Source organism: Panulirus ornatus, chromosome 11, assembly GCF_036320965.1.
Source record: "Panulirus ornatus isolate Po-2019 chromosome 11, ASM3632096v1, whole genome shotgun sequence".
NCBI classification, from domain to species: domain Eukaryota; kingdom Metazoa; phylum Arthropoda; class Malacostraca; order Decapoda; family Palinuridae; genus Panulirus; species Panulirus ornatus.
In genome coordinates this window covers 35,281,233-35,307,926 of record NC_092234.1, presented here as the reverse complement: position 1 = coordinate 35,307,926, position 26,694 = coordinate 35,281,233, and the positions used below count along the sequence as shown (strand labels likewise).

The 26,694-nt window shown below is 39.8% G+C and overlaps 1 protein-coding gene across 1 annotated transcript in view; it reads right to left on the bottom strand.

Moving 5' to 3' along the window:
• Positions 1-23,981, bottom strand: part of LOC139751399 (iron-sulfur cluster assembly 2 homolog, mitochondrial) — a 43,740-nt gene extending 19,759 nt beyond the window's left edge. Inside the window, exons 1-2 of the mRNA XM_071666783.1 lie at positions 23,705-23,981; positions 2,021-2,290 (exon numbers count right to left, since the gene is read on the bottom strand). Coding sequence (XP_071522884.1) covers positions 2,021-2,290; positions 23,705-23,787 — 353 coding nt within the window. The 5' untranslated portion in view covers positions 23,788-23,981. The remainder of the gene's footprint in view (positions 1-2,020; positions 2,291-23,704) is intronic.
• Between the last annotated feature and the right edge of the window lie 2,713 nt (positions 23,982-26,694).

The window sequence follows — 26,694 nt, the reverse complement described above, 5'->3', positions numbered from 1 at the left end:
TTGACAGCACATCGACCCCGGTATACCACATCGTTCCAATTCACTCTATTCCTTGCACGCCTTTCACCCTCCTGCATGTTCAGGCCCCGATCACTCAAAATCTTTTTCACTCCACCTTTCCACCGCCAATTTGGTCTCCCACTTCTCATTCCCTCCACCTCTGACACATATATCCTCTTGGTCAATCTTTCCTCACTCATTCTCTCCATGTGACCAAACCATTTCAAAACACCCTCTTCTGCTCTCTCAACCACACTCTTTTTATTACCACACATCTCTCCTACCCTATTATCACTTACTCGATCAAACCACCTCACACCACATATTGTCCTCAAACATCTCATTTCCAGCACATCCACCCTCCTCCACACAACTCTATCTATAGCCCACGCCTCGCAACCATATAACATTGTTGGAACCACTATTCCTTCAAACATACCCATTTTTGCTTTCCAAGATAATGTTCTCAACTTCCACACATTCTTCAACACTCCCAGAACTTTTGCCCCCTCCCCCACCTTATGATTCACTTCCACTTCCATGGTTCCATCCACTGCCAAATCCACTCCCAGATATCTAAAACACTTAACTTCCTCAAGTTTTTCTCCATTCAAACTTACCTCCCAGTTGACTTGTCCCTCAACCCTACTGTACCTAATAACCTCGCTCTTATTCACATTTACTCTCAGCTTTCTTCTTTCACACACTTTACTTAAGTCAGTCACCAGCTTCTGCAGTTTCTCAAATGAATCAGCAATCAGTGCTGTATCATCAGCGAACATCAACTGACTCACTTCCCAAGCTCTCTCATCCACAACAGACTGCATACTTGCCCCTCTTTCCAAAACTCTTGCATTCACCTCCCTAACAACCCCATCCATAAACAAATTAAACAACCATGGAGACATCACATACCCCTGCCGCAAACCAACATTCAATGAGAACCAATCACTTTCCTCTCTTCCTACACATACACAAGCCTTACATCCTCAATATCCTCAATAAAAACTTTTCACTGCTTCTAACAACTTGCCCCCCACACCATATATTCTTAATACCTTCCACAGAGCATCTCTATCATATGCCTTTTCCAGATCCATAAATGCTACATACAAATCCATTTGCTTTTCTAAGTATTTCTTACATACATTCTTCAAAGCAAACACCTGATCCACACATCCTCTACCACTTCTGAAACCACACTGCTCTTCCCCAGTCTGATGCTCTGTACATGCCTCCACCCTCTCAATCAATACCCTCCCATGTAATTTCCCAGGAATACTCAACAAACTTATACCTCTGTAACTTGAGCACTCACTCTTATCCCCTTTGCCTTTGTAAATGGCACTATGCAAGCATTCCTCCAATCATCAGGCACCTCACCATGAATCATACATACATTACATAACCTTATCAACCAGTCAACAATACAGTCACCCCCGTTTTTAATAAATTTCACTGCAATACCATCAAACCCACTGCCTTGCTGGCTTTCATCTTCCGCAAAGCTTTTACTACCTCTTCTCTGTTTACCAAATCATTGTCCCTAACCCTCTCACTTTGCACACCACCTCGACCAAAAGACCCTATATCTGCCACTCTGTCATCAAACACATTCAACAAACCTTCAGAATACTCACTCCATCTCCTCACATGACCACTACTTGTTATCACCTCCCCATTAACCCCTTCAATGAAGTTCCCATTTGTTCCCTTGTCTTACGCACTTTGTTTATTTCAACAACTAAACCCATTAATCCCTAGGTATGCAGTAATGTTGAGAGTATGAGTTAGTTTTTCAACTAAAATTCTAGAAATGGAACACAATTTGCAACTTTATCGTGCTTGCATATTTATTATGAGATTTCAATCAGTAAATTATACAATAAGATTTGAAACTCTACTTGGATGAGAATACATGAATACAATATATAATAAGCTATATGTCTGTTACTATACACTGGAATCTTGAATACAGACAAATGGAGAATTTACAAAGGAATTCCACATTAAATATTACCTATCATCATCCATGAGCTCAGTGTCCAGGTCAAATTTGTATTGAAACCCTGAGCAGCCACCTCCCTCAACAATTACTCTTAGGAAGGATTTATCATCATCAGTAATCTCCTTCAGTCTAGTCACACATGAGTCACTCAGGAGCAGGTCTGAGGCAGGGCCCACTTTTTCCAAAGCTGCTGCAGATGTACTGGTCACCACAGAAGAACATGGCCTCCATAGCTGATTTTTCTGGTATGAGTGTGAAGCCACACTCTTCGACAAAAGGATTCTGAAACAAATTATGAGATGAAAAGGTGATGCTTACACCTTACGTGGATCACCTGACGTTAAATCTATGATAACCAATTCATTATTATGAAACGTGTAATGATCATGCCAAAACAAGGATGAAAAGATTCAATTTTGTGTTGAATTTAAACAAAAAACATTACAAAGATCTTGTACATGTCTTGGGACATAAAAAAATGAGTTCTGACACAAAATTATTTCATGGAGATACTAAGGGTTCATGTTCCATATTACTTGTATATTTGTTGTTGGTGAATCTTACTACAATCATAAAAGTGCAAATGCTGTTTAAAATGTCTATCTGTGGTGATTTTTTTTATGAAGAAGTTTGAATTTGCTGTAGAATAGTTCCCCCCTCAGTCAGGTAGTGTAAAAGGTTGATCTTTACTCACCAGCCATAATAATTTCTTTGCATCTTCTGCATGTTTTTATATGTGTATTACATTTAGAAAAGAATGCATTATATGGGATAAAAGATGTATCATCTTTTCTGAATACATATCTACATTTTTTAGAGAAACATTATAGTAACACAGAATTTCAGATATGCCAACATTATAGTAACACAGAATTTCAGATATGCCAAAATAGAACACTTCCAATTATTTAGGGTCATACTATAAAATTAGGGTTCTACTTTGCAATACATCCAAAACAAATGCCAACCTCTGTTATGGCATCTTTGGTAGGTACTTGCAGAAACATTTATTACACAAATGCAACATATTTTTGGGAAGAAAAAGAAAGATACAATGCCATTAAATCTGTCAATATCTCTGATGCCTGTTCCTAACTGGAACTCCCTAAGAGGGTGGCCATGGCTATAGTCTCCATAACTAGTGAACTCCATCGCCAATTCTTAGCCTTTATGCCACATCCTCAACTGGTTACCGGCAGAGGGCAACTCTACTGCCAGGTTTGCAGAGACTCCTACCTAATGTTTCTGTCTGATGCTCCTGTCTTAGTGTTCCTACCTACTATACCTTGTTCAGTCAGATCTGATTGTTGGAGCCAAGAAACGTATGAATTAAGAGTGCTGATTGGTTAATGCAACACGAGGAGCCTGGTAAATCTACAGCTTTTCTTATTTTAACACATTTACATATGTATATTTGTAAATTGCTTACAATATAAGCAGCCAGTTTAAATATGGAATAATTTCCGAAGCTAAAGGGATAAAAATCAGCTTAAAAAGTTTGCAGTTATCAAGGAAAAATGAAGATTATAAAGTTTTATAAACCAATGAGTGACGTTTGAAGTAAATGCAGGCATATAGGCATTTTCAATCAAGAAGGTTCTGTATTTTGTCTCATAATGCAATATTGCCGACTGTATAAACTTGTACTGTAAATATTAGTTAGCTGCTAATTTTCATTATTCTATAGATTATTATTTGCTGATCTATTTAATTTTTTGTAAATCATTTGTGTTTGGCTTTATTATACATGACTCAAGGAAAAAAGTTGGCAAATGCAACAATAAAACTTCAGAGGGCTTACATATAGCACCAGCACATTACATGTGCTTTCAGATTGTCAGTTTGATATAATCATATTTATTAGTCAGGACATGTTTTGCAATGGTCACTATATTTTGTGAGATTCAAGATTAATCAAATACTATTCCTGAAATGTTTTACAACCTCTTATTTCATTTTATTTCTGGCTGAGGAAATATTTGAAAATGAAGGAATGGTGGGAAACTAAAGCGGTGCATGCTAAAGTCTACCGACACTGCAACTTACTCCCAAATATTTAAAGGTTTGAGGCCATTTATTTCACACCTACTTACTCCATTGTGATGATATTATGAAAACCTTTCATTATAGAATTGAAAATTCTTTGAAAGATAATCGGTGATGATACCCAATGATGGTATTTGCTCAGGATCTCTCTCTCTCTCTCTCTCTCTCTCTCTCTCTCTCTCTCTCTCTCTCTTTGTTTTATGAATGGCATGTAATTTATCATATGGACTCAGATTTAGCATGGAAAATAAACTAATGGAGACTATTGGCTATTTTATTTCCGACTTTAGTTGTATGATGTAATAGACTTGATAGGTTTCGTGAACAGGTCAGGTATGGTGTTTACAGAGCAGGTGGATGAGCCAGAGTTATAACAAGTGTCAGATTTTCAAGTCTTAACCAGCAGTAATTATGTCTGATAATCATTAAATATTTTAGATATATCCTAAATAATGCAGTTCCTTGATTTGTCTAACTATAAGTAAACCCACAGATGGCAATAAAAAGTAGACGAGGCTATAAAAGTAACCTGACTGGTGCCAGGTCACCACTCTCTGGCCAGAGATATTGCCCCATCAGCTAGTCATTGTTCTCTGATAACCAAAGTGACTCCATACTTCATGCACACCCTTCACCTGTTTGTGTCCACCAACACCACCTAAACTTTGTGTCCACCCAACTGTCAGATCTGAGTGAACAGGGTATACTATTGTCTATTGCTTCAAACATTTTGCCAAGGACATGGGCTAGTACATAGTGCTCGCCACAGGAAATTTTAGTTACAAAGAATGAGCTGCATGAGTTAAAAGTTGTCAAGTGTTATTTATGACAAGGAAAAAACTATGTTTGAGGACGGAATGCCATTAGTCCACATGTGGATGAGAAAGAAAGAAAAGCCAGCTACCTGGGCGAGAGGAGTGCAACTTGACAACCACTGAAGTGCTGGCTCTCTATGCAGCCATCACTTACCCTCTCGATACTCAGGCAGGTAGCACCAGTAATATACCTCCCTGGTCATTGGCTGCCTATCAGTTACTACCTACCACATTATAAAACATTAAAAAATTATAGGGTAAGTAATATGAATCATACTTTTCACTCCAAACATAAATATTACCATTAAAAATATGACTTACACAGACATACTTGTTACTTCCCATTAACCCACCTAATGCTTGGATGGGTTATCCATCAACTATTGTACTCATTCATTTTTGCATTTGTCAATCCTCAAAAGAACATCATATATAGATATATTATACTTAGTTGCTGTCTCCCGCGTTAGCGAGGTAGCGCAAGGAAACAGACGAAAGAATGGCCCAACCCACCCACATACACATGTATATATATATAAACACCTACACATACACATACCTGTACATTTCACATATACATACACAGACATATACATATATACACATGTACATATTTTCATACTTGCTGCCTTCATCCATTCCTTTCACACCCCACCACACATGAAATAGCATCCGCCCACGAGGTAGCGCTAGGAAAAGACAAAAAAGGCCACTTTCGTTCATGTTCAGTCTATAACTGTCATGTGTAATGCACTGATACCACAGCTCCCTTTCCACATCCGGGCCCCACAAAACTTTCCATGGTTTACTCCAGATGCTTCACATGCCATAGTTCAATCCATTGACAGCACCTCCACCCCGGTATACCACATTGTTCCAATTCACTCTATTTCTTGCATGCCTTTCACCTTTCTGTATGTTCAGACCACAATTGCTCAAAATCTTTTTCAATCCATCCTTCCACCTCCAATTTGGTCTCCCACTTCTCCTCGTTCCCTCTACCTCTGACACATATATCCTCTTTGTCAATCTTTCCTCACTCATTCTCTCCATGTGACCAAACCATTTCAACACACCCTCCTCTGCTCTCTCAACCACACTTTTTATTACCACGCATCTCTTACCCTTTCATTACTTATATATATATATATATATTTATTTTGCTTTGTCGCTGTCTCCCGCATTAGCGAGGTAGCGCAAGGAAACACACACACACACACACACACATATATATATATATATTTTTTCTTTCTTTAATACTATCTGCCATTTCCCGCATTAGCGAGGTAGCGTTTAGAACAGAGGACTGGGCTTTGAGAGAATATCCTCACGTGGCCCCCTTCTCTGTTCCTTCTTTTAGAAAATTAAAAAAAAAATGAGAGGGGAGGATTTCCAGCCCCCCGCTCCCTTCCCTTTTTTTTTTTTTTTTTTTTTTTCCCCCAAAAGAAGGAACAGAGAAGGGGGCCACATGAGGATATTCCCTCAAAGGCCCAGTCCTCTGTTCTTAACGCTACCTCGCTAACGCGGGAAATGGCGAATAGTTTGAAAGAAAAAAGAAGATATATATATATATATATATAGGTTTGGATGGTATTGCAGTGGAATTTATTAAAAAAGGGGTGACTGTATTGTTGACTGGTTGGTAAGGTTATTTAATGTATGTATAAATCATGGTGAGGTGCCTGAGGATTGGCGGAATGCGTGCATAGTGCCATTGTATAAAGGCAAAGGGGACAAGAGTGAGTGCTCAAATTACAGAGGTATAAGTTTATTGAGTATTCCTGGTAAATTATATGGGAGGGTATTGATTGAGAGGGTGAAGGCATGTACAGAGCATCAGATTGGGGAAGAGCAGTGTGGTTTCAGAAGTGGTAGAGGATGTGTGGATCAGGTGTTTGCTTTGAAGAATGTATGTGAGAAATACTTAGAAAAGCAAATGGATTTGTATGTAGCATTTATGGATCTGGAGAAGGCATATGATAGAGTTGATAGAGATGCTCTGTGGAAGGTACTAAGAATATATGGTGTGGGAGGCAAGTTGTTAGAAGCAGTGAAAAGTTTTTATCGAGGATGTAAGGCATGTGTACGTGTAGGAAGAGAGGAAAGTGATTGGTTCTCAGTGAATGTAGGTTTGTGGCAGGGGTGTGTGATGTCTCCATGGTTGTTTAATTTGTTTATGGACAGGGTTGTTAGGGAGGTGAATGCAAGAGTTTTGGAAAGAGGGGCAAGTATGAGGTCTGTTGGGGACGAGAGAGCTTGGGAAGTGAATCAGTTGTTGTTCGCTGATGATACAGCGCTGGTGGCTCATTCATGTGAGAAACTGCAGAAGCTGGTGACTGAGTTTGGTAAAGTGTGTGAAAGAAGAAAGTTAAGAGTAAATGTGAATAAGAGGAAGGTTATTAGGTACAGTAGGGTTGAGGGTCAAGTCAATTGGGAGGTAAGTTTGAATGGAGAAAAACTGGAGGAAGTAAAGTGTTTTAGATATCTGGGAGTGGATCTGGCAGCGGATGGAACCATGGAAGCAGAAGTGAATCATAGGGTGGGGGAGGGGGCAAAAATCCTGGGAGCCTTGAAGAATGTGTGGAAGTCAAGAACATTATCTCGGAAAGCAAAAATGGGTATGTTTGAAGGAACAGTGGTTCCAACAATGTTGTATGGCTGCGAGGCTTGGGCTATGGATAGAGTTGTGCGCAGGAGGGTGGATGTGCTGGAAATGAGATGTTTGAGGACAATGTGTGGTATGAGGTGGTTTGATCGAGTAAGTAATGTGAGGGTAAGAGAGATGTGTGGAAATAAAAAGAGTGTGGTTGAGAGAGCAGGAGAGGGTGTTTTGAAATGGTTTGGGCACATGGAGAGAATGAGTGAGGAAAGATTGACCAAGAGGATATATGTGTCGGAGGTGGAGGGAACGAGAAGTGGGAGACCAAATTGGAGGTGGAAAGATGGAGTGAAAAAGATTTTGAGTGATCGAGGCTCGAACATGCAGGAGGGTGAAAGGCGGGCAAGGAATAGAGTGAATTGGATCGATGTGGTATACCGAGGTAGACGTGCTGTCAATGGATTGAATCAGGGCATGTGAAGCGTCTGGGGTAAACCATGGAAAGTTGTGTGGGGCCTGGATGTGGAAAGGGAGCTGTGGTTTCGGGCATTATTACATGACAGCTAGAGACTGAGTGTGAATGAATGGGGCCTTTGTTGTCTTTTCCTAGCGCTACCTCGCACACATGAGGGGGGAGGGGGATGTTATTCCATGTGTGGCGAGGTGGCGATGGGAATGAATAAAGGCAGACAGTGTGAATTGTGTGCATGTGTATATATGTATGTGTCTGTGTGTGTATATATATGTGTACATTGAGATGTATGGGTATGTATATTTGCGTGTGTGGACGTGTATGTATATACATGTGTATGGGGCTGGGTTCGTCTGTTTCCTTGCGCTACCTCACAAACGCGGGAGACAGCGACAAAGCAAAATAAATAAATAAATAAATATATATATAATGCATTACAGCTGTCATGTGTAATGCACCGAAACCACAACTCCCTATCCATATCTGGGTCCCCACACACCTTTCCATGGTTTACCCCAGACGCTTCACATGCCCTAGTTCAGTATATAATAACAGACGATTCAATTATATTTCTCGTGGTAAAGGAATTACAGGTAATAACTGCATTGCCATTACTCCAGTCGATACATTAGTCATAATTTATAACTTGATTAAATAAAGTATTTGACTCTTGTCCTGTTCTTGTACTATATTCATGTTACTTAAGTTTAACATAAAGATCATTTACCAGTCTGCCCAACATAAAACATAATGGAATTTTTACAAGATACTGTGTAAACACAGCCCGCTGAATTTTCTGGAGCTTTTAATTAAGATGTTTTTTACAGTATTGTTATTGCTGAAGGCTACATTTCCATTCAAGGATTTAAGCAACCTGGGAAGTAAAATAAAATTATCATTAAAAGGGAGAACCAAAAGATTCCTGGTATCAAGTGGAAGTTTGAGTTTATAAAATGATCTCTTTGTCAACTTAAGGGATTTATCAATGTAAGATCTAGGGTACTTTAACTTGGATCCGATAGAATATATCTTCAGAAGGTCATCATCAATAAATTCTGGACTGCATATACGAAATGCCCTAAGGAACATCAACTGGAATGATAATTTAACTATCGTGTTGTGCTGTGTAATAATGAAAATATAAACAAATGTTGTTGGGTTTTCTGTACATGCTAACCTTAAACATGTTTCTATCCTTATGGATCATGCAATCTAAAAATGATAGCTTACAGTTATTTTCCACTTCTATAGTAAAGTTGATAAAAGATACTAAATTGTTAAAAGAAGAAATGTTTGTAAATTTCTGTTAGTTAGGCAAATACAAAGAACATTATCTACATAACTAAACCAAATTGCCTTAGAGGGCAAGATATCCCTTGGTGATTTTGTTTCAAAGAATTTCAAGTAAGGATTATTTAATACTTGTGAAAGAGGGTTACCCATCGCCATACCAAATTTCTCAGCATAATACAGGTGCTCCCTGACTAATGACCTATGCGACTTATGATCATCCATACATATGACTGGAAAAAGGAAAAAATATAAATATGAAAATTATGCTTAGACATATGTCCGCCAATGCTAACAGCTATGTGGGTATGATAGTTAGTGTTGGATGATAACAGCATTGCGTACATCACAGCATCTATCAGTTGTCGCTCTCAGTTACCAACGAAAAGTGATGACTATCAGAACATTAAGGAGTAGAAACAGCATATGTATACTGAGAGGGTTCACAGGTACAAATGAGGGTACATGTATTGCAAAAGCACAGTAGTTATGATAGTCAGGTATGATGGGTGTTTCATTATTTGTTCCAGCTCATTAGCCCTCAAACATTCACAAAGTTTTTGTTGCATCCCTAATCATTCCAGGTTTCTGTAACCTTACAGGTATTTTTATCCTTCCAGGAGAGATATGCAGCATAAAAGTAAATTTGGCCTTGTGACACCAACAGACATGCTACTGATCCATTGCTATCAGAGGTAAGGATGAACAATGTTTCTTTCATGTATGTTTTAATATATTTTGTTCTGTCTTATAAATTGATAGTATGATTGTCATTTCTATTCCTTTATAAACAAATAAATATAAAATCCTTCGTTTGTATCCCTGAGAATAAGGGAGAAAGATTTTTCTTATGTTGAAGGCTCCAGTCAAGGACAAAAGTCTACATCAAGGCCAGGCCTTAATTGAAATATAGAGAGAATTATGAAACAAAAAAAGAAAAGATTAGGGAAAGGACTTAAAAAGTTTGGAGAAAGTAAAAAAAACTGTCTTTTGAAATATGCCAGGTCATAATTATTGTGAAAGACATGAGAAGGTAGAGAATTACAAAGTTTTGACATGTAGGGAAAGAAGCAGGTATCAAAATGGCCCACCCTTGAGTTGCTGATGACCACATTATAATCATGTGACACATCCCACAGTCTAGCTAGTGGTGTAGGCACACAAGCAGCCAGCTCTTGGGAAGAAAAACCAAAGTAATACCTATAGAAGAGGGAAAGTGAACCAACTTCGTGGTGTAGGACAAGGTGGGGTTGAGTTTTGAAGCTTGTCAGGTAAGGATGCAGAGCTAGAACCACCCCAAATATGAGAGCAGTATCCCATACAAGGATGAATAAACCCCTTGTATATACGGAGCAACTGTTCAGGAGAAAAAGTTTCGACTTCTAAACAGGACACCTAGTTTCTTCAAAGCAAGCTTAGCTATTCTTGTGGTGTGAGGTTTCCAAGAAAGAGTGGATGTTACAGTAATATCAAGTATATTCATTGAATCAAGAGGTGGAATTAAAGAACTGTCAAAGGAGAGACGAGAGTTGTGGGGAGTTTTTGAGAGAGAGATGGGTAAAACCTGGGTCTTAAGAGATATTGAACTTAAGACTTTGTGTAGTCCACTGAGATATCGTATCCAAGTCATGAGTTTATTGAGGAAGCTGTGTCAAGACGAGATGTGGATCAAGTGAGAGAAGAGGGAGCAGAAATGATGGTTGTGGATAAATGCAGTGTTGAGTCGTCAGCATATGAGTGCATTGGATTATTTGTGGAGAGGAAATCATTGAAAAAAAAAAAAAAAAATGTAGGAGACAGGACAGAACCTTGAGGGACACCACTGTTGATGGAGAAAATGGGGGAGGCTGAACCATCAACAATGACAGAGATAGATCAGCCAGAGAGGAAGCTAGATATGAAGGAGCAAAGTGAGGGAGGGAAGCTGGCAAGGAAGCTAGATATGAAGGAGAAAAGTGAGGGAGGGAAGCCAAAAGAAGGGGGCTTAGAGATGAGACCCTGATGAGACCCTGTCAAAAGCCTTAGATATGTCAAGGATAACTAAACATGACTCCCAAGAATCTTTCAGGGATGATGACCAGAAATTAGTAAGATAGGAAAGAATATCATCAGTGGATCTTGCCTTACAGAAGAAATGCTGGTGTTTAAGAATATGGGAGTTGAGGAAGGATTCAAATGGTATATGTCAAAGCAATAGGACAATAGCTTACCCTTCTTTGGGATGGGATGTACCAATGCATGGTTCCAAGGAGAAGGAAAAGTTTTTGTTTAAAAGAGAAACAGAACAGATGAGCAAACACAGCTGCAAGTTCAGAGGCGCACTGTTTCAGCAGACGGGGATGGGTGCCACCAAGACCATAAACCTTGCTTGTGTCCACAGAAAGAAGCACTTTTTAGACATTCTGAAAAGAGATTATGGGAAGGGACATAGATTAGTAAGAGGAGCATCAGGGGGTGAAGGAATGTTATGAGTCATCCAAGGTGGAGTTAGAGGAGAAACTGGAACCAAAGAGAGTTGGTTTGTCAATGGGAGAGACAGCTATAGTACTGTCAGAGCAGAAAAGCAAAGAGAAGGTAGAGCAACAGAAGTTGTTAAAGATGCCCTTAGCTAAAGAGCAGAAAGACCTATCAGTGGATGACGAGGCAAGGTTATTGCGCTTCCTTTGGTTAAAGGAATGGTTTCCCTCAATGATAATGAGCATACAGCAATTACGGGCAATGATAAAAGCTGAATGGGAACTAGAGAAAGGAGAGTTTTCCAAGCCTGATATGGCTGATCCCTTGCCTGAATGGCCTCAGAACAGGAACAGATAAACCATGGATTGGATGAAGAGGTCGTCTTGGAGGAAGAGGGAATGAATGCTTCCATTCCCCCAAGAATAATGCTATGCGTTTAGCAAATACAGGAGCATCACCTCATGAGACAGTAATTTACCCAAGGAAAGTCAGAAAAGAAGTTACACAACTTATTCCAGTCAGCTTTGTTGAGTTGCCAGTATTTATTTATAGAAGAGGCTGCTGGAGGGGAGGTGCCATTAGAATAGATACATTTATGAGAGTGATCAGATGACCCTACATGTCATAGAAGTTTGCAAAAAGGAGCAGGAGGCAAAAAAAAATCTTCCCCTTGGTATTATCACTTTCCAAAAGAAGGAAGAGATGAAGATGTTAAGTGAGGATATTTTCTCCAAGGCCCATTGATCTGTTTCTGATGCAACCTCACACGTGCAGGGAATAACAGACTTGAAAAAAAAATTAGTAGTAATTTTATCAGTACCATTTTTACAGATACTGAATATGTATCAACAGAAATTGGGAAATATGGCAGCATTTACACAAAGTCTGCACTTCCTTTCTGTCATGTTTCCAGGGTAACTGAGAATGATTTTCCTTTGGAAGCATTTAGAACACTTCAGCAACCCAGAGTGTAATCTTGATATTGTCATGGGAATTTTAAGTGCAAATACCTTTGTCAGCAGATACTTATCATGTGTTAAAAGATTTTCATTTGTAAATGTTAAAAGATTAGAAAAGGAATGGCCCTTAATCTCATTGCGATCATCCTGAGTATATCTTAACCAATCACTATGAATGGTATGATTTCACGGAATTTGTAAAGCACTAGAACCTTATGGTTGTTCAGAACTTTTAACTTGAAAAAAATATAAAAAATTCTAAAACTATATACATAGAATTACAAAGTTTGGCTTTCTTTAAAAGATACCTATAAACTAAATATTTTCGTTGTAAAATCGTATGCTGTATTTGGCTTCCTTCAAAAAATTCATGTCTATTTAGATCAACACTTGTGTATAAAATTTCTCCAGTATCTTTATTCTTTCCTTTGTTCTCATATAATTCATATTTGATTCAGAGACTCCTAAATTTTTAGTACAGTATCCCATTTGTATTTGGTCCAGGGCAATATTGCATTGGCAGTTGTCACATACTTGGGCAGGTCTCTCCATTAAGAGACCATAGATCAACAAAGTATAACCAGTATTCAATCAACAAAGAATTGTTTTAAATGATTCCACTATAGTTTGTTCTTCTCTTGGGCTTCCAAGCCCCATGTAGCATGCTGTTAGCATCAAACATATTTATTATGTTCATAAAATCATTGTGTGGTATATATTTCTTGCATACAAATTGTTAGATGTACCTTAACCCCAATGGTGTAAACTGAATTTTCTTGCTCAGAAGATTTCAGTGCATGACAGGAGGTCAGACAGGTTGAAGAGCTTGCATAGTTAAAGGAATTAAGGGAGTAGGAATGCATAAAACATAAAAGCATCGTTATTTTTCCCAATAAAAATGGCCTGGCTCATTTTAAAAGACAGGTGTTTCACTTTTTCCAAATTTCCTAAATGCTTTCCTTTGTCTTTTCTTTTTCCCTTTTGATAACTTCTCTATATCTCAATAAAGGCCTGGGCTTGAAGTGGACTTTTGTCTGTGACTGGAGCCTCCAACATAACATATTCGCCATTTCCAACATTAGCAAGGTAGCGCCAAGAACAAACTGAGCCTTAGAGGTAAAATCCTCACTAGGCCCCCTTCTCTGTTCCTTTGCTCCTTTGGAAAAGTAAAAACTTGAGGGTAGAATTTCCAGCCCCCTGTTCCCATGCCTTTTAGTCACCTATGACACAATTGGAATGCATGGGAAGTATTCTTTCTCCCCATCCCGGTAAGTAAAGAAAGGGTAAGTGAGATGTTTGGTAATAAAAAGAGTGTGGTTGAGAAAGCAGAAGAGGGTGTATTGAAATGGTTTGGTCACATGGAGAGAATGAGTGAGGAAAGATTGACCAAGAGGATATATGTCAGAGGTGAAGGGAACGAGAAGTGGGAGATCAAATTGGAGGTGGAAGGATGGAGTGAAAAAGATTTTGAGCGATTGGGGCCTGAACATACAGGAGGGTGAAAGGCGTGCAAGGAATAGAGTGAATTGGAACGATGTGGTATACTGGGGTTGACATGCTGTCAGTGGATTGAACCAGGGCATGTGAAGCATCTGGGGTAAACCATGGAAAGTTTTGTGGGTCCTGGATGTGGAAAGGGAGCTGTGGTTTCGGTGCATTATATATTATACATGTGGCCTTTGTTGTCTTCTCCTAGTGCTACCTCGCGTGCATGCGAGGGGAGGGGGGTGTCATTTCATGTGTGGCGGGGATGGCGATGGGAATGAATAAAGGCAGCAAGTATGAATTATGTACGTGTATATATGTATATGTCTGTGTATGTATATATACGTATACATTGAAATGTATAGGTATGTATATGTATGTGTGTGGATGTGTATGTATATACATGTGTATGTGGGTGGGTTGGGCCATTCTTCCGTCTGTTTCCTTGTGCTACCTCACTAACATGGGAGACAGCGACAAAGTATAATAATAAGATATATATATATATATATATATATATATATATATATATATATATATATATATATATATATATATATATATATATATATATATATGGTTTTTTGGTCGAGGTGGTGTGCAAAGTGAGAGGGTTAGGGAAAATGATTTGGTAAACAGAGAAGAGGTAGTAAAAGCTTTGCGGAAGATGAAAGCCGGCAAGGCAGCAGGTTTGGATGGTATTGCAGTGGAATTTATTAAAAAAGGGGGTGACTGTATTGTTGACTGGTTGGTAAGGTTATTTAATGTATGTATGACTCATGGTGAGGTGCCTGAGGATTGGTGGAATGCGTGCATAGTGCCATTGTACAAAGGCAAAGGGGATAAGAGTGAGTGCTCAAATTACAGAGGTATAAGTTTGTTGAGTATTCCTGGTAAATTATATGGGAGGGTATTGATTGAGAGGGTGAAGGCATGTACAGAGCATCAGATTGGGGAAGAGCAGTGTGGTTTCAGAAGTGGTAGAGGATGTGTGGATCAGGTGTTTGCTTTGAAGAATGTATGTAAGAAATACTTAGAAAAGCAAATGGATTTGTATGTAGCATTTATGGATCTGGAGAAGGCATATGATAGAGTTGATAGAGATGCTCTGTGGAAGGTATTAAGAATATATGGTGTGGGAGGCAAGTTGTTAGAAGCAGTGAAAAGTTTTTATCGAGGATGTAAGGCATGTGTATGTGTGGGAAGAGAGGAAAGTGATTGGTTCTTAGTGAATGTAGGTTTGCGGCAGGGGTGTGTGATGTCTCCATGGTTGTTTAATTTGTTTATGGATGGGGTTGTTAGGGAGGTGAATGCGAGAGTTTTGGAAAGAGGGGCAAGTATGAAGTCTGTTGTGGATGAGAGAGCTTGGGAAGTGAGTCAGTTGTTGTTCGCTGATGATACAGCGCTGGTGGCTGATTCATGTGAGAAACTGCAGAAGCTGGTGACTGAGTTTGGTAAAGTGTGTGAAAGAAGAAAGTTAAGAGTAAATGTGAATAAGAGCAAGGTTATTAGGTACAGTAGGGTTGAGGGTCAAGTCAATTGGGAGGTAAGTTTGAACGGAGAAAAACTGGAGGAAGTAAAGTGTTTTAGATATCTGGGAGTGGATCTGGCAGCGGATGGAACCATGGAAGCGGAAGTGGATCATAGGGTGGGGGAGGGGGCGAAAATCCTGGGAGCCTTGAAGAATGTGTGGAAGTTGAGAACATTATCTCCGAAAGCAAAAATGGGTATGTTTGAAGGAATAGTGGTTCCAACAATGTTGTATGGTTGCGAGGCGTGGGCTATGGATAGAGTTGTGCGCAGGAGGGTGGATGTGCTGGAAATGAGATGTTTTAGGACAATGTGTGGTGTGAGGTGGTTTGATCGAGTAAGTAATGTAAGGGTAAGAGAGATGTGTGGAAATAAAAAGAGCGTGGTTGAGAGAGCAGAAGAGGGTGTTTTGAAATGGTTTGGTCACATGGAGAGAATGAGTGAGGAAAGATTGACCAAGAGGATATATGTGTCGGAGGTAGAGGGAACGAGGAGAACTGGGAGGCCAAATTGGAGGTGGAAAGATGGAGTGAAAAAGATTTTGAGTGATCGGGGCCTGAACATGCATGAGGGTGAAAGACGGACAAGGAATAATGTGAATTGGATCGATGTGGTATACCAGGGTTGACGTGCTGTCAGTGGATTGAATCAGGGCATGTGAAGCGTCTGGGGTAAACCATGGAAAGTTGTGTGGGGCCTGGATGTGGAAAGGGAGCTGTGGTTTTGGGCATTATTGCATGACAGCTAGAGACTGAGTGTGAACGAATGGGGCCTTTGTTGTCTTTTCCTAGTGCTACCTCGCACACATGAGGGGGGAGGGGGATGGTATTCCATGTGTGGCGAGGTGGCAATGGGAATGAATAAAGGCAGACAGTGTGAATTGTGTGCATGGGTATATATGTATGTGTCTGTGTGTGTATATATATGTGTGCATTGAGATGTATAGGTATGTATATTTGCGTGTGTGGACGTGTATGTATATACATGTGTATGGGAGTGGGTTGGGCCATTTCTTTCGTCTGTTTCCTTGCGCTACCTCAAAAACGCGGGAAACAGCGACAAAGCAAAAAAAAAAATAATAATAAAAATATATATATCAGGGCATGTGAAGCGTCTGGGGTAAACCATGGAAAGTTGTGTGGGGCCTGGATGTGGAAAGGGAGCTGTGGTTTTGGGCATTATTGCATGACAGCTAGAGACTGAGTGTGAACGAATGGGGCCTTTGTTGTCTTTTCCTAGTGCTACCTCGCACACATGAGGGGGGAGGGGGATGGTATTCCATGTGTGGCGAGGTGATGATGGGAGTGAATGGGGGCAGACAGTGTGAATTGTGTGCATGGGTATATATGTATGTGTTTGTGTGTGTATATATATGTGTACATTGAGATGTATAGGTATGTATATTTGCGTGTGTGGACGTGTATGTATATACATGTGTATGGGGGTGGGTTGGGCCATTTCTTTCGTCTGTTTCCTTGCGCTACCTCGCAAACGCGGGAGACAGCGACAAAGCAAAAAAAAAAAAAAAATATATATATATATATATATATATATATATATATATATATATATATGTGTGTGTGTGTGTGTGTGTGTGTATGTATATATATATAGGTACACCATCGAATTTCCGGCAAATGATGGATCAGCACCCCCTTTACTTTGGACAAAATTATGTGAGGGAACTTGAAATTACTGTGGCCACCAGACTAGTTTACTGGGTGGCTACAGATGACGTTTTGTGTAGGGCGCACTTATTTACATTCTTTACTCTGCACTTGTTGATGATACCGCAATTCTGTGAGGGTCTTAGCTTATTTTTGCTTGAATTTAATCCTAGCTATGGGTTCTAAGACATATGAGAATGTCAGTCATGGCATCAGACGTAAACACCAGTCCATATCAATCCAAGATAAGGTAGAACTGTTGAAAAAAATGGACCATGGTGTTTTGGTGCATAAGCTGTGTGACATCTACAGTATTTGTTCTTCACCTGTTTATGATAAAAAGAAGCAAAGGGAGAAAATATTGAAATTCTATGCAGACAGCGATTCCAAGAAGCAAATGACGATTAAAAAACTATGAAAGATGGTAACAGTACTGAGCATGATTGAGGCAATGTTGTTCCATAAAGAACTTAAATTACAACATGAGCTGGCAAAATAAGCACTACATCACTCCATTTAACTTCAAAAGTAGAGCTGTAATGCACAACCAAAACCTAATTTACTGCAGTATCTCACTGAAGAAACAAGACCTTGAGCCACATAACATCAAAGCTTGTGGAGTCAGGTTCCTTGAGGCATGCAACAGATGTGTTGATTTTGGAAAAAGCACAAACACCACCTTAGAGCCGGAATCATGAGTGAAGATTATAGAAGGATATGAAAAAGGGGCTAGTGAGAACATCGTTACACAGCTGGGTCTCAGACAGACGTAAGATATTAGTTGTGAGGTCATTTGTGGAGAGGACATAGACAATAGGCCAGAATCAAAAGGAACACCATTGTTGAAAGGATAAGATAAGGTCACTATATCAACAACTACTGCAAAGGGTCAGCCTGAAAGGAAGTTATGCATTAGGAACAGAGAAAAAATAAAAAACAAAGAAATTAAGGCTAGACAGCAAAGACTGTGCCACAGCTACTGACTTCTTGCTCCAGAAATCCCTCCTATCCTTATGAGGCTACTGGCCATGTCCACTGGTCATAAGTATCGTGATGTGTTTGTCTACAGGCAGAGAGTGAAAGGGAAATGAGTAGCAAGTTCTTGGTGTCTTCTTTAAGCCAGCTGCTTTGTGAGCATGAAGGCGTGTGGGATATGTTGCAGTGGTATTTGTCGAATTGTAGTGATGGGTGATGTCCAGAGTGCTACTAGACAGGAGTGTGACGAGTGTTTGTCTGTGGAGTGTAATTTCTGATGTATGTGTCTGGTCGGCTGGAGTTTAAGATCGAGTTGGGAGATCAGGTGTTTAGAGCTTATCGGATTATTTCTGTGTGTATGTTTTTTGTCATTGTTATATTTGTCAAAGGTGGGGGAAACTGAGTAGAGGCTACTGAAGTGTGTGTCATGGGTAAGGTTTTTATTTTTCCTTCGGGATTGATGATTAGTAATAAGAGTGGTTAGGGTGGGAGAGGTGTTGTGCTGTTGCACAGAAATGAGTGCCATACATTGTCAGATGCTTTACAGATATTGAGGGCTACGACAAGTTTTATCGAAATCCCAGAGGAGGACTAGAAGTGAGTTCTACTGCATTGCAAAAGCCATATTGGTGATTAGAAAGTAGAGAATGGGATTTTAAGTGACTGAGAAAGCAGGGGTAAAGTTGAGTTTCAGAGACTGGAGACAGCAGTTGGCCAATATTTGGATGAATTAGGAAGGTCTTATTAATGATGGGCCTTATCAAGGTATGCTTCCAAAAGTCTGGATTTTTAGGCAAATGAAACTGTTGAACAAGGATCAGAGATAACTCAAAGGCATACTCCCAAAAGACTCAAGGGTGTAAACAATCTGGGCCATATGCTTTGCCCTCTTGGAACTGGAAAAGTACCAGGAAGACCCTGGACGAAGAATACATAGATGGAATGTCCTCATTGGGAGAAGAAGGACCAGACAAAATTGCCCAAAGTTGAATTATAGGAATATAAAGTAAAAAAAAAGAGCATTTGTATCAATTGGAGAGTTAGCTATATTATGATCAGATCTGAAGAGGGGATACATTGAATTACATAAGTTAATGGAGTTGGCTTTGGTTAAAAGTCAAGATTTAATGGTGGAAGTTATATCAGCAACACTCTTTTTCCAAAGATGTTTAACGAAGGGCAGCTCTGTGGTGATTCTATGCAAAAATGAAAGCAGACAGGGTTACAGGGGAAGAAAAGTACTTTATGACCCAGTATGCTTTGTCCCTGATGTGACAGGCTTCACTGTTATCCCTAAACTCTGAACACCAACAAATACAAAATAACATCAAAGATCGCTGTTGAATTGGTGAAATATACTTACAATACTGTGGAAGACCAAATTGGCAAATGAAATTTGTTTTACATCAACAGTTTCCTGCTTCATGATCTCCAACCCAGTGATGCAACACCATACTTCCTGGTTTATGAAAAATGGGTGTTTTTCAAGTACAGTAAGAAACTTGTCTTTCTTATGAAATGAAAAAGTATCATATAAGAAAAATTAACCAACTAAAAATCAATATAGGCCTCAACGCATCCAAGAAGAAATAACAAACTTCTTAGACAGCAGTCAACCCTACACTGTCTGGTGTTGACATGTTACACCAGGAGGCATTGTTTTTCATATACAAACACAAACCCCACCTAATACTGATGCATCATAAATAAATATCCTGGTTCCACATGTCTACTTTGCTTCTGAAGATGTGAAATCAGTTCCACTATGACATTTTTTGTATTATTTCATGGAACTCTTTTCATTGGGGAAACCCCACTGAAGCAGAAGCAATCAAACCATAACTTTGGGAGAAAGATATGGGAGAATGAATACAGGACTTCATCCTAGCCAAGGTGGTATCTGTTACATGTCAGCTCAGCATAAAGCACAGTCTCAGCTAGTGAAGCAGGGCCTTTTCCATGGAAAGTATGTAAAGAAACCACATGGACGACTGCTAAGCTTTCAGAAAGTGCTAAAGTTAGCATTTTGAGGAGGGGATAGAATGGGTCTCCCTAAACAATGTTATCCAAGAGGACTGCAGATGGATGGGTTTGTCAGATACTTTTACAATATTGTAGGAGACCCAGTTGAGCAAGGAAACTTATGTCTTAGCAATTTAATGCTTTTATGTATCTTTATGATTTTAAGCAAACTCCGTCCCGATCAAGTGACACCAAATTTTTCACTGTATAGCAGTGTTTTAAATTATAAAGGTAGTTTCATCCTCCTCTATGAAATCCATGGAAATCCAAGAAATGCATTAGTCAGCAGTATTATAAGTGTGTTTCATGGAACTTATTGCAATCCTCCTGGGTTTAAGTGTTTAGAGAAACACATACCAAAAGTTCAACCGCATACATTTACTGACACTTCAGCCTCTATCAGCAGTTCATTCTCTCATATTTACTGACACTTCAACTCCCCTTCAAGTAACACTTTGGCTACTTCTGCTACTTTTGCCTCATATACAGTATGGTCCATGACTTCATGAGCCATATAGTGCATGTGATGTTAGAAATACCTTTAACAACAAAAAAAGTTGGTGGTTATAACTTTACACTGATTGCCTTCATGATTGTGGTAGTTGATAGGCCAAAAGCCCAAATAATCAACCAACCCATTCTCCATTGCTTTTTTTCTTACAGTGACTGACAATGGTGTGGGGAAATACCATGGCCCAGTCAAGGCCATTTTGGGCAAAGAGAAAAAAAAGTAAAAATTAACCAGGGCTTTGCAGATGTTTATACACCTGACTCGTAAAGAATGAAAGAATTCCACAGCTTAGCCAGTCATTGGAAGAAAGTGGCATCATATCAGCTAATCTTTGAGATATATACATAGTTTTAGCATGATATTTATTGTGGTATGATATTTATATTTTTTTATTTATTATACTTTGTCACTTTCTCCCACGTTAGCGAGATAGCACAAGGAAACAGACGAAAGAATGGCCCAACCCATCCACATACACATGTATATACATACACGTCCACACATGCACATATACATACCTATACATTTCAACGTGTACATATAAATACATACACAGACATATACATATATACACATGTACATAATTCATACTTTCTGCCTTTATTCATTCTCGTTGCCACCCCGCCACACATGAAATGACCCCCCCTCCCCCCACATGCACACAAGGTAGCGCTAGGAAAAGACAAAAAAGGCCACATTCGTTCACACTCAGTCTCTAGCTGTCATGTTTAATGCACCGAAACCACAGCTTCCTTTCCACATACAGGCTCCACAAAACTTTCCATGATTTATCCAAGATGCTTCACATGCCCTGGTTCAATCCATTGATGTGCTAGCACATCAACCCCAGTATACTACATCGTTCCAATAATGCAATACTTGTTTTTGTGTTTCTGTATATATTGACTTTTGAGGTCCTATAAATTGTGGAAGGGCCAATCAGTCATCATCACTCAACTGCATTGAAAATGAGGGTGGGTTGAGATATCAGCGTATGGTTTGAAATCGATACTGGCAGTGATAATTATATGTGCACGGCTATATTTTTAATGCCATGCACCATCAGTGAATGTGGTCATATTTAGATATGTTTGGGCAAAGAGCAATACTGGCTGAATTGATTTTAAATACATATTGTTTCTCTTATGTACTGACTACTGAATTTGAAAAAATCACTGAACAAATGATCAAACAACTTTTCTCGTCATCATTCAAAGATGAGGCTGAGATTGCTGGATGCATGTCACTTCACTAGAAGTTCAGTCTAAATAAGTTTATAATTTTTGTCTATGTACATATTGAAGTTGAAAAACAATCACTCAACAATCTATAGTTGCCGGGCTTCATCATCATTCAGCAATAATCTTGTTAAAAAAAGGGGGGTCCCCTCACTGGAGTAAAAGCTTTCACAACATTCTGCAGTTCTATACAAGTAAGTCTAAACAAAATAAGGTACGACAAGATGACTTTATTGTCAAATTGCATACATGATACAAAATAAAATTATGGGTAGAAGCTCAATTCATGGTTAAAAAGTATAAGAATTATAAAATATAATAAAATTATCAGTAATGATTTATTATGAAATAAATACAAAAGTATATATCAAGGTTATTAATGTATGAAGTGACAGTAGAAGGAGACATTAAAGTTTTGATATATATCAGAGCCAAAATGTCTAAGAATTAAGGGCCAAAGCATTGCTGTAGTCTCGAGATCCAGTTGCCAAAAGAAATGCATTTTATATTTTTTTTTCCAGTATGTATTTCTATGATTTATAATAAAATGAAATCTGGTCTCCCTAAGCAACAGAATCTGCCAAAACCCGTGAGTATTGCAATACTATCATTGATACACCTGTAATGCTGTGTGACACCAAGTAAACTAATGAATTCTCTTAGATGTATCCTCTTAGACAGTGGTTAATTTAGGTCGAATTTGTTGGGGAGGCGAATAAGCTACTTTTAGGTTTCGGTGTCAAGTGTGGCATTCCCCTAAACAATGAAATTTACGAGGATTACAGTAGGATTGGGAAATACGTCCTTAATTCTGCAGAAAATTCAGGCGACCAATGACTCCTCTTAAATTTCAGTGGATTTTGTGGTAAAGACATTATGTGTAATCATTAAACACTGGGAATGTGGCAATGCATCATAGGAATGGAGATCACAAAATGTACGTAAAAAAAGTAAACTGCTAAAATAAAAATAGAATTCAATAGATGATTGCCTTATACAGTATTACTATGTACTTCATCAATCATACAACCTTCCTCCTAGATTTTGTGACTGAAAGGCACCGGGATAGAATTACTGTAGATATGTTAGCAGTACTCAACACTTGCATGAAACACACACTGTTGTGCGAAAATTAATTACGGAACCTATAGGGTACCAATGAACCTTATTTAAGCCTTGATAGATGGGCTTCGCCCCCCTAGCCACCGCAATATGAACTAGAAATGGCTTAGAAGAAATATTCTGATGAATTATTAACCAATCAATTTGTCTGCATGATAACGTTTGACCCATTGGAGCTGTCAAGTCGGCAAAATAAGCAGCGAGTCCATAACCCGACCGATGATGTAAGCTTTACCACAGCTGTTCCTACAGGCGTACGTCATGCGAAGGTAACTGACTGTGTTCCATGTCTTTGTCTTGAGTAATTTAAATGCCACAGCATTAATGACAGCCATGACAAGTCAACCTTTTCACATCGGCATGAATCATGTCCACGTCAGGGTGAATCAGCTGATAGACCTCGAAAATGCAAGTTTCTCCCGTATCTAGCAACCTGTATGGTTATTGACCCCAATATTTGAGCTTTCGGCTGTGGTGCACCATCAGGTGTTCCCTGCCCCTTCCTCACCTGGTTCTGGAGCAGGTGGGAGGCCCTTGCAGGAGTAGGATCCTAGCACAGCTCCTAGCAATGTTGGTGCTGGCCATCTTCATTTCGTCTAAACAGAAACGCGAAGCCCAGCTGAGCGACCATACGTAACCTTTCCCCTCATCCTGCGCCCGTCTTTTTAATGTTTCGTACAATATTTTTCCTCGATATCCGGCTTATCTGTGGCTTCTATTTATCTCTAACCCACATGGAGTCATTCATTATTTCACGCTGACTCAAATGCCAACGGGATGATGAAATAATGTCTCTGGAGTGGCCGAGGGCGGACACTTGCCTGGGGAAAACTTTCACCTTCGGTCGAAATGTTAAGAAATTGTCCCCTGAAGCAGGTCATGTGTGGCGGGGGGGGCCAGGGGGGGATGGTGTGTTGCGGGGACCGCCCGGGGATCGATCCCGCAGCAGACGACGCTCGACCGCTAATTTCGAACCTCCCAACACGGGTCCCGATACTCCACAGGGTTTTTTTCCTCCTGGAGGATGGAAAAAGTTTGGTTACATTAACGTTTAGGTAATAATATGTCGAATATATATGTGTTGGAAGCTCGAGCCGTGAAACCTCCATAATTCGCTACGTAGGTCTTACCGATTTTTTTCGTACCGATACAGTTTTGTGAAGAGATCTCGTTTAACTTTAAACTTAAAGTGTAAGTTCACATTTATGTGCCATCTAATATGGATTGAGTTGACAAAGATATATGGAAACCCCCCCCCCCAAAAAAAACCCCAATCATTGGGAGGTACAGGTTAGGTGCCGCTCTGGCTTCAGCCTTGGGTGGGGGGGGGGGGGGTCGTGCCCCGGCCAGCGGGCTGGTACGGTCCCCCCGGTCCCCACCCACAGGCCAGAAGTGATCCTGTACCCAACTGGTCGTGCTACATCATCTTATATACCTCACTCCGTTTCCCCGGACTAACTTCAATTTGCTAATCTTATTATGTCGGACGAGTGCGTTTCCCGCCCCTGAGAAAATGGTAGGTTGGGTTGGGTGGTACATCTTGTACTTTTGCGGGGGACGAGTTTATCTCGGTGAGAACCCATAATACGGGTAATGGGAGATTGATAATTATATCTGTATGGTCGTGTGATCATGTGTCAGGTGAGGATATGGTGTGTGGGGGTTGGCCTAAGCTGAGATATCAGTGTAAGAGATAATGATACTGGACGATGAACAGACGAACTGATAAAGTGGTACGAAACCTCTAGAAGCCGTACACAACCAGTCTACCTTCTCTGAGGTTTGTTTAAAATGTTTTTTCCTCTTATTTTTTTTATCCGTGCGAGTTTATAAATTGCTCAGTAAAGTGGAGTTTTCTTAAAACTTTTTGTATGCACAGATATATGTTCTATATATCCAGATGTACAGTAGAGAAGTATTTAAAGAGTGCGTTACTCTTGAGCCTTTTTACGTAATATGTGTTATATCACGTCAGGTAACTTTATCCCGAGGTACCTACCAACCTTACTGGTCATGATGATGTTCATGATGACATGTGAGGGGTTAATGCCCTTATTAATCAGGCCAGCCAGGCCGGCGTGGCTATACGGGCAAAACCCGCGGGGCCTCCGCCTCTCTGGGGGGGAGACGGGGTACCCGGAAGAGGGGAGATGAAAGGTAAAGTCATGAACTAAGTAATGGATCAGAATCACAAGATAGAACTAATAGTAATATAAGAGATATGTCTTCTTGATGGCTTTTGTGTTAGATAAACCCCCAAGCCCCCCACGTTCCCTGGGGGTGACGTACACGAAGCCTTCCCCAGACCCGGCGTCTGCTCTTGGCCAACCACCACACAAACCTGTATGCACGTTAACTCGTCAAGAAACTTTCTTTTACAGGAACTTTGTATTATTGAAATTACTGATGAAGATGTCGAGTTATGAAGAAAGCCAGTTTCCCTGTGTGGATATAGAACACATTTCAGGGTCTGTGGTTAAAGAAGTACCGCCTTAATGGATGTACGAGGAAGACGTGGAGGGTAGAAAGGGGGAAGTGGGAGGTGAGAGAGGCCTGGGAGAGGGAGACCAGGTCATCCAGCAGCGCTACAGACATGCACGGGAATGAGGGAAGTGGATCTATGTGTGCTCTGGCGGCCGACATGTATACATATATATTACACTCCCAAGTAATCCACGGATTATGTTGTGGGGGCTTGATGTGAAAGGTTGATTTTGGTGTGTCATCACATTCAACATGACCGTTAGAGTGCAGGCCAGGTCGTCCTCCTGCTCCTAATAACGTAACTTCCTGAAGGTGGAGGACATGATGACGCTGAATAGAGGGAAAACGTATCGTACATTGCGGCTGACGGAGTGTGAGGTTCTCTCCTCAGGTCCTGTCGTTTGTTTCTTACGAGACTACTGCTTATTTGACAAAGGTCAAACATTAAAAGTGAAATATATATATATATATATATATATATATATATATATATATATATATATATATATATATATATTATTTACATATTCATTATACTTGATCGCCGTTTCCCGCGTCAGCGCAAGGAAACACACGAAGAACGGCCCATCCACTCATATATATATATATATATATATATATATATATATATATATATATATATATATATATATATATATATATATATATTTATATGTATTATGATTATACTTTGTCGCTGTCTCCCGCGATAGCGAGGTAGCACAAGGAAACAGACGAAAGAATGACCCAACCCACCCACATACACATGTATATACATACATACATACATACATACATACATACATACATACATACATAGCCTGGTTCAATCCATTTACAGCACGTCGACCCTGGTATACCACATCGTTCCAGTTCACTATTTCTTGCACGCCTTTCACCCTCCTGTATGTTCAGGCCCCGATCACTCAAAATCTTTTTCACTCCATCCTTCCACCTCCAGTTTGGTCTCCCACTTCTCGTTCCCTCCACCTCTGACACATATATACTCTTGGT